This window comes from Lactuca virosa, chromosome 4, assembly GCF_052849685.1.
Source record: "Lactuca virosa cultivar CGN04683 chromosome 4, Lactuca_virosa_CGN04683_v6, whole genome shotgun sequence".
Lineage (NCBI taxonomy): Eukaryota > Viridiplantae > Streptophyta > Magnoliopsida > Asterales > Asteraceae > Lactuca > Lactuca virosa.
The window spans coordinates 496718512-496728102 of record NC_136429.1 but is presented as its reverse complement, the minus strand read 5'-3'; the positions used below and the strand labels follow the sequence as shown (position 1 = coordinate 496728102).

The 9591-nt window shown below is 36.2% G+C and overlaps 1 protein-coding gene across 1 annotated transcript; it reads right to left on the bottom strand.

Moving 5' to 3' along the window:
• Positions 1 to 2297: 2297 nt before the first annotated feature.
• On the bottom strand, positions 2298 to 6430 carry LOC145106979 (heat shock 70 kDa protein 16-like). The gene is made up of 10 exons (XM_079043886.1): positions 5261 to 6430; positions 4749 to 4961; positions 4529 to 4624; positions 4301 to 4420; positions 4003 to 4200; positions 3773 to 3919; positions 3556 to 3684; positions 3348 to 3478; positions 2889 to 2974; positions 2298 to 2365 (listed from the first exon to the last, which is right to left on the bottom strand). Exons 1-10 carry the CDS (start codon positions 6428 to 6430, stop codon positions 2298 to 2300), a joined length of 2358 nt encoding a protein of 785 aa, XP_078900012.1.
• Positions 6431 to 9591: the final 3161 nt, after the last annotated feature.

Below are 9591 nucleotides of genomic sequence, written 5' to 3'. Positions count from 1 at the left end.
ATTTCTAGCTCTAGAGTATAGACTAAGTTTGGACCTTGTTTGATTCGATATGTGAGTTGTAGTACCTGTTTCGAGGCATCGAGATGTGGTTTATTTGACTTCGTGAGATGGTGAGTCTTCTTACTACACTATGTAGGTTGCTAGATTGTCTTTGTGACTTTTGCATGAAAGACTGTGGTTGGATCATAACAATTGTTTGAAAGACTATGGTTGGATCACAATATAAGACTGTGGTTGGATCACAACACCTGTACATGAGACTGTACATGATACTGTGGTTGGATCACAACACTTGTTTGTCTTTGTGACTTGCATGGAAGACCATGGTTGGATCATGGCAGAAAGGTTATGGCTGGGCTGTAATATGGAAGTGACTGTAAGACTATGGTTGAATCATAGCTTTCACATAGGGTTGAAATACACCCTTAGGGTTGGGCCCACTAATATGTATGGTATGTGGTATTTTGGGAACTCACTAAACTTTGTGCTTACGGTTTTGTGGTTTAAACATTTTCAGGTACTTCCAGTTCCAGAGAGAAGGGTCTAGCTTGATTGCACAACATCCTGATGATTTTTTCACACTGATGATTGTTATTTTATTCTAATGATTGTGATACATTTTACTACGACTAATTTTGAAACAAATATTGTGTGAATTTGACGATTAAAAATGAAAATTTTTTATTAGTATTTTTGAGATTTTACAATCTTTTTATAATAAACTAAGGTACATTGCTAGAATAGTTTAAAAGTTAAGTAGATGTACTAACTACATTTGTTTGTCTTACAATGTTTTTAAAATGCTATGTAACGCGAGAAAACCAAGCGCAAATGGAATTGGAAATGGAACAAAGGCAAAGGCAATATTTGGACTTAGAACAAAGACAAGCCTAACCAGAAGTGAAATGCTTCCAAGGAAATCCTTACTTAAACTACAATTGGCGGCATTTTTCAACCAAAACAATCCACCCAGTGATCCACCAAATAGTTCTTAGTTTTATGTTCCAAAACACGTGGTAATGGTATTTGATATTTGCTTGTAATGTATTTGACATTATATAGATTGTATCGTGGTTGACACTTTTTATTATAATATTTAATAAGTTGCGTTGGACTGTATATTTAATCTATTATTATATGCGTAACGTATTGGTATTTCCTGCATTTTTGTGCAAAAAGTTTTGGATTTTTTTAAAATTTTAATAACTAAAAATTCATTTTACTAATGGAAAAAACTATGAAAAGCTAACAAAATCATCAAAAATTTGTAGGTAATATTAGTCGTTGGCGTTGCCAACCATGTCAAACGTCGTAAATGATCATCGTCGGAATTCCGTAGAGGTGTTTATCGGTAATCCATCGCTAAAAGTGTTCGTTGGAAATCCGTCGGTAAAGGTTTCCATCATAAATCTATCGGTAATGTGGTCAAAGAAGGTCAAAACATGTCCATCGAAAATCCGTCACTAATTCTATTGAAAATCCGTCCATAATATTTACCTACAAACAAATAACACGATTTTCTAGTAGTGGGTACCAATTCATGTAAAACTGTGACATTGTCACGACCGACAATGAAAACAATTATTCCATTACACATGTTCAAGTTATATAGTTTATCATGCATACCACCGACCTTCCATATTTGTCTGACACTCTAATTTATCTATACACTAAAATTCAAAGTCTATGGATTTTTTCATCAACATTTTCAACCGCACTATTTTGTAAAATGATATTTTTCACACATATACTTTGTAAAATGTCACTTATACCGTCTCAACTTTGAACTTTCTAAAATGTTACTTTCACTCTTGAATTTTCTAAACTTTTGTGTTTCCCCCGTAGTATATATAATCTAATATCCACCAAAACTTTCTACCCATCTACTTTGTAAAATGTCACATTCAACCGCTCTACCTTTTAAAATGTCGCTTTAACCCCTTCAACTTTGAAGTTTTTAAAATGTCACTTTTACCCTATAGTATAATATATAATCTAATTTTCTTTCAATTACCACTCTCAACTTTGTAATGTTAGGTTACAAATAATACGTTTTCATTTGACGATATCAATTTAGTGAAAAATATGTCATAAAGGTAATCTTTTGTCACCGAATCACCATATTTTGTTTTATATTAGATATGAATAAATAGGTTTGACAACTTGTCCTAAGTTTCAATGCATGACATTGGTCCTTTATTTTTGTGGTTTAACAACTTACGTCCTAAGTTTCTATTGTCCTTCTAAGTTTCAATCCATTATTGTCACCGCAATGCATGGCAGATCCTAGTTCGAAGCTAAAATGAAGCAGGCCAAACAATGCGATTGAATGATATTATATCCACCACAAATGCTACACGATTAGCTTCAAACAAGCAAAAGCAAGAAAGATATATGTTACAAAACTTGTCTCCATACTCATTCATTGAGAAATGTTTAAAAGATTTTTATGTTGCTATAACATCCCTCTCATTTCGGTCATTTATATTTAGAAGGGCCTTTCTCATGGACATGTTTCTCATATAACAAGAAAGACAAAGATCCTTTGCAAAATGATTAGTCATATTTGAGAAATGTTTAAATGATTTCTAGCTATAACAACCCTCCAATTTTTGTCATTTTTTGGATTGGCCCTATAAAGAAGTTCCGTTCTCATGATCACATATCCAGTAAAAGATGAATGATTAATGAGAAAGGCTAACGAGTGTGCATTTTTCATATCACCGAACCAGAGCGTTTTCACAAGCCTGACTATATGTCTAATTCCCAAATGCAAACATAAGCATTGTAACTCCAAAAACAGAAATCATGAAAGAAAATTAACTAGAAGATTGTGTGTTTGATCCCACCAATCCAAAAAGACCCACATTAACAATCAATTAGCATACCATCAGGATCACGCTTACGATCAGAGTCCACGGATTCATTGCACTTTGGGAGTGAAGGTTTCGATCTCATTATGGCCTTGAACGTACTGATGAAATTTACACAATAAAGTAGTCAGTAATGATTTGCAGTTTTTAAAATACATGCAATCAACTATTAAAGGCAATATGCAAAGTTAAACTATCTTTAGAATAACAAAAACTACATACTCAGGTTCGATTTTTATATGTTATCTTAGAGTAAAATATATTCTCTACATTGAATGTGAGCCTTACGGAAAAAAAATTTAAGCTAAGCTCCTATTTATAGCACTAAGATACATTAACATAAGAAAAGTAGTATGTTCCTACTGCATATACTTATTCAAATAGAAATAAGACTATATACTAACACATTTCAACTTAATCGAATAAAATTGAACTTGAGCTTTAATTCACATAAGGCAAACCATAGAAACTAACCTTCGAAAGGCTTGCATAATTCCACTAATGGCGCTCGAGCAATAAATGGGGGTCATGTTCTTGGGCAATGAATCCTGAAGCTTAGAGAGATTAGTCAGCCACCACTCAGATTGAATACATTCATCAATAACCTGCCAATGAGTGACAATTATTTGAAAGCAAGAGAAAGGTAACCATATTAAATGTGGTAAAAAAACAAAGATTATACCTCTTTTTTCTGGCTAGGGGGTAGTGAATCTGCAGCCAAACGGTTTTCTTGAATACAAGTATGCAGAGCTTTCATTACTTCTTTTCTAGTTGTTTCATCCTTGTATCGATTTTCAATTGGATCTAACAACTACATGAACAAACATGATATGATTCATGCAAGCTGTAATTTGCAAGGAAGTTCAAAGTTTAAAAGTTGCATTAAATTACTTTTAAACCTTTTTGAGATCTTCGAGTTTTCCAATATAGACTTGTTCAGATTCATCATCACCTTCTTCATATAGCCAGTCTTCTGTTCCTTGCAGACTTCTAATAATTTCATCTGCTTCTGCATCTGTGGTGACACTCCTGTAAGAACTCTGAAACTAAGTTACAAAAAAGGTCAGTTTGTATGCAATCCATTTAACCAAAATCTAAAATGACACCAATTTTTAAATGAAACATGTACCTTGGTACGAGTGTCATAGATAAAAGACTCTAGGATATTTCTTATCTCCTTAGTTTTCTCCGCTTTTATATCATTTTCTTCCAACATCTGTAATCTCCCTTGAAATACACGTAGCCCATCTTTCGTTATCACCACATCCAAATTCTTAGAAACTGGAAGGTATTGCCTCCTGACCCAAGCCCTTCTTGATTCCTCAACCTGCATGGTGAAGCAATATCATGTAATAGTTTATCCAGTTTTTAGTTTTATACCTAAAGCTTCTCCTAAAAACTCTGATATGATTCAAAGATTCACTTACATGATGTGAAGTAGAGAGGCTAGAACCAATGTGTTTACGATCAGTAAGAGTGTTAGCCATCCTCATCCATGAATGAAAATAAGAGGAGTTTTTACATGAAGTGTGTTCATCTTCTAAAATCTGAAGCCATGAATCAATATAAAAAACCATAAGGTCATTCGGTCATTCCCGCATCAGGACTAATTAACAAGTTAAATATTTGGGTAACTTAGGAACCAAATTACTTACCAATGCAGATTCAATTTCAACAATTCCATTGATGTTAATCTGCATGTTAACTTTGACCACCACTTTTTCTGCAGTCAAGGGTTGAGATGGACCAATCTAAAAGAACATTTAACAATAAACATTAAGATATGAATGAGCAAAAGTAAATTAAGTGTAAGTAGAAATGCCTTGAAAAGATGCAACATTCTAACATATATGCTAATATGCATGACACTATTACCATGAAATAACCAATGTAAGGTGATACTCCAATAGGGAAGTACGTGTTGTTGGTGTAGAAGAATTGACAATAAGATGTACTCCACCCATGGAAGGGAAGCATCTTATTACATGGAAATGGAGTGCCTTTTGGAAAAGGAGTTATTTCTGGGTGTCTTTTGTTTTCATCATCATGGAAACGGAGTCCGATTGTGTAAGGAAATATATCCTGAACCTGAAAATGACGAGCAAATATGACAAACTCTTAAAAAAATAATACGTGCATGCAAAAAATCCAATGATCACATCAAAATTAGAGGGTTATCTTCAATTCTTCATAAATGGTAACTTAAAACCCCCAAACAAAGGTATGGCATAACTTTAATTAAGGAAAATATGGACGTTCACAAAAAACAATCTTTGTTGGTTAAATAGTTCAATTCTCATACATATGCCTATAGAAACAAGGAGAAGCATGCATAATACACCAAAAATTTCGAAAAGAAAAAATATACACAGGTATAAGAGAAAAACCTTATAATCTTGAACACGGAAAGTTGGGCTAAGCATTGCACAACTAAGAGCACATCCTCTAGCAACACATTCACTACCATTTAGTGTTCTCATTGGTTCTTTACCAAAAAGTGAAGTTAACTTTCTCACAATAGCAGGTATGCGGGACCCAGATCCAACAAGCTCAATAGTATGTATCTCATCGAAACTTAGGCCATAATCATAAACAGCATTGCAACAAGCAACAGAAACCCTTTCTAATAAATCCAATGAAAGCCTCTCAAACTCTTCCCTTGTTATGAATCCACTCACGTCTTTACCATCAATTAGACACTCAATACTGAGTTGTGCTTCCATGTTGGCACTCAAAATTTTCATTAGCTTCTCACAAGATGTCCTAAGCCTTGTAGAAGCACGAGAATTGGAGCAAACATCAATATTGTATTGTTCTTTGAATTTTGCAGCAAAATGTCTAAACAAGACTTCATCAAAATCCCTACCTCCCAAGTTTTGATCAAAAGAATGGGACAATACTGTCATTTTCCCTTTTTCAAAAGCAGCAACCATCACCTGAGTGTCGGAGTGGCCAATATCTACAAACATAACATTAGTTCGTCTTTTGTTGGAGAAATCAGTCTTGTACATACCATACCCTAATGCAACTGCAGTACAATCATGCATCAATTTCAAAGGTCTTAATCCAGCAATATATGCAGCATCAAGGTACTCACGCCTTTGAAAATCGGTAAAATATGATGGAATTCCAATCACACAATCTACAACTTGGGACCCGATATTCTTCTCTATCACTTGCTTCAAATGTGCGAATAGCATCCCCAGAATCTCCACAGGCATAAAAGTCCATATCTCACTCAAGTACTTTATATGGATCAAGATACCACCATGGGAGCTCTCACTGGTGTCAAAAGGTAGCAATCGAAGATCTTCTTGCACACTTGGATCCTTATAAAGCTTTCCAATCAATCTCTTGATTTGAGAAATAGTTGATTTAGGATTTGTAGTAGCAAATGCAGCCCCTGCAGAACCTAAAAACCTTTGCTTCTCACCAAATGAGACCACAGCAGGCGTCTCACGCTTTGATTCATCATTCAATAACACATCAATTCCACCACGCTTTGCAACTGCTATAGCACAGTTCTCATTCCCAATATCAAGTCCAACTACGCTCATTCTAAATTCTCAAAAAAGCCACATGTATAATCTTTGAAAAACAAACACTGATTATGATCCTCAGCAACACCTAATTCATACAAACAAACAATCAGTTCATAATCACCTTCAAATCAACACGCAGGATAACAATGTTCAGTAATTCTTTTATGAACTTGATTTTAGATTTTTTTTGTTTAAGATTTTCCGTTCAGTAATCAACATTCTTAAACTAGAGCAAAAATTTTACAGTACATAAACATTTAGATCATTTGTAGGCAAAATAAAATATAATGATCGAAATCAAATGTATGAATTAAGATGAAGGACTCGACGTTTAGCTGATTTACCTGATTCAATCAAGCGTGAGTTTTTTTGTGTGAAATGTGTAGAAACTTTAAGTATTCGTAGAAAGGAAGTTGAGTGGTCCTATGAAATACTTCGTTGTGTTTGAATTTAAATCGTCATGTTCATTAATTATCACTTAAAACGCTTAGAGTAACAACCTAAAAAAGCGAACTGAATAGAGCCGACAACAAGAGGCGGCAAAAAGCTGAAACGACACCTTCATAGCATGTGGAAATAAAATTATAAAGCGATTTAGAGCTTTGTGTACAACTTTTCAAACCCGTTTTAATTAAATGGATCACCACACCATAGAAAAAAAGTAAGGTTAAATTTGATAGTTTTGATGACAATTTGGTCCGGAAACCGGAACTGAACGAAACCCGAACCGAACCGAATTAGGTCCGAATAAGCAATTCGATTTGGTTCTCGGGTATGTATGTTAAGCTTATTCGGTTCTCGGGTTATTCTGTAACACCCGTGTTTTAAGGTATTTCATTTATGGCTCAAATATATAAAAATCTTAAAATTTCAGTCCTTACAAGGGACATACCCAATGGGTATGCTGAGCATAAACCTTTTAAGAGGGGCGTGGGTTTCATTCGGTACGTTGGGTGTACTAATGTGTACTCTAGGCGTACTCGTTCAGACCCCAAACCCTAAATTTGAGGCTTTAACCCCTATTTAAAGGACCATAGGCCCTCTAAGTCTCCATTACCACCGGCCTCCATCCCCTTGAGATTAAAGATTGAAACCCTAGTTCCCTAGAGCAATTTTTGAGCCTTTTTGGTGTGTTTTTGTATACTTTGAAGAAGGAGAAAGTTGAGCTTGAAGAGTTGTTGAAGCCAAGCTTGTAGATCCAGAGTCTCTATCACATTTCTCAACTTCAGGATGTATAAAGTTCGAATCTTGCTCATCTATATGATAGATCTCATTAGATCTTGTAGTTTTCTTAATATTTTGTCCTAAAACTTTGTATGTTGTGAGTAGAAGTTACTCCGGACCTTAGGAAGTGTAACACCCGGATTCCAGGAGGCCAAGTTGGGGAAGGAAAAACCCTAAGTCAATGAGTCAACTCGTCGAGTCCAAGGAAGAACTCGACGAGTCGGAGCAAGTTCCGTGTCACGGATTAAGTGGCCGACTCGGCGAGTCGAGGGACTGACTCGGCGAGTCTGGTCTGGGTTGGGAAATCCTAATTTCGGGGCTTGGTGCCCTATTTAAGCATCATATTCTCATTCCCTCAGCCTCATCTTCAGCCCCCAGACCCCAAACCCTCACCCACGAAACCCTAGTGCATCTTGTGAGTGTTTAAGCCACCTTGGTGTGATTTGTGTGCTCTTGAAGAGGAAGAAGAAGAAGAAGGAAGTTGAAGGTTCAAGAAGGAGGAAGTAGATCCAGAAGATACACTCTATTTGTTGCATTTCTTGGTAATCAAATCTTCATCTTGGCTTTTGGTTTATTAGATCTCCTTATAGTCCCTTTTTGGAAGGTTTTTGGTCCAAGAATGGTTGTCTTTGGGTTTTGGACGTCCCCCAAGCATGATCCTTTCAGATCTGGAAGTATTTTGTAACGCCCGCACATTCGGGCTAGTCAATTTAGAGACAATGAGCATCAAAAATGAGTTTTTTATGAAAGATTATTTAGAAGGAGTAATCTTAACCAAGTGGTAGTATATATTCCAAGGGTTCCGTACATATAAAGAACGCGGAAATCCGAGTTATAACGAAGAAGTTATGGCCCGTTGAAGTTTCGCTGCAAAACCGGCACGGCACCGGGAGACATAAATAGTGACTTTACGATAGAGGACATTTTAGCCTTAGTGATCTAATCAAAAGTTGTAGTATATGTTAAACCGAGAACATACAAAAAAAAGAACGCCCAAATCTGACTTTGTATTAGGAAGTTAAGATTTTTCTAAGATTTGGCATAACAGTGCACGGCCCGAAACTCGAATTTTAGTTCGAGCGGTTTTTGGCTTACACAACCTAAATGAGAATTGAATATCTCATTAATAGGAACTCAACGGTAAAAAGACAGACGAAAACGGAGTCTGTATGAAGGAGTTACGAATTCTTCGTGGTCATTTAACAGTCTAATCTCATCCTACTGTTAAATTTAAGATCGATCGAGAATTAGCCGATGGAGTCTAAATGAAAGTTGTAGATCTTGTTTTTACGTACGCGTGGAAAAAAAGAACGTCGAAAACGGAGCTTGTATGCAAAAGTTACGGGGTTTAGAAGTCGGCAGGGTGCTGCTGCAAAAGGGGTGACGTGGCTGATTATGGGCCAAGGCTTTCTCCCCAAGGCAAGCCACCAGAAGGTGACATGTGGCATGGACTCGACGAGTAGGAGGCCCTACTCGACGAGTAGAGCTGTTTTTCAGCCTATAAATAGAGGTGTCGGGTTCCTTCATTCTTCATACCATTCCAACCTCTTCTCTCTCTCTCTAGAACCTCTCTCTAGCCCCTAAACCCCCCAAAAAGCCTAGGGAACCTCCCTAGCACCCGAAGGAATCCCCGAGGCTGCTGGAGTCCCGAGAAAGGAGCCTTTCGGCTCGGGAACGCTGCTCCGGCGAAGCCCGGTTTTTGAGAAAAACCCGTTGTAAGTGCGCTACGCCTAACCTATCTTTAGTATAGCTTATGTTTTAATATAGTAATGTTATTAGGACCTTAAAATAATTATTTGGGCTATTATTATGAGTTATATAGTGTTGTTTAACGCTTATATAATAATAATAATAATAGCTAGACTATTAATTAGTCTCGGTTAACGTTAGACTAAACCCTAGTGGTATTGATACTAGGTTTTGTCAAGGGAAAATTGTTTTGAGATAACGAA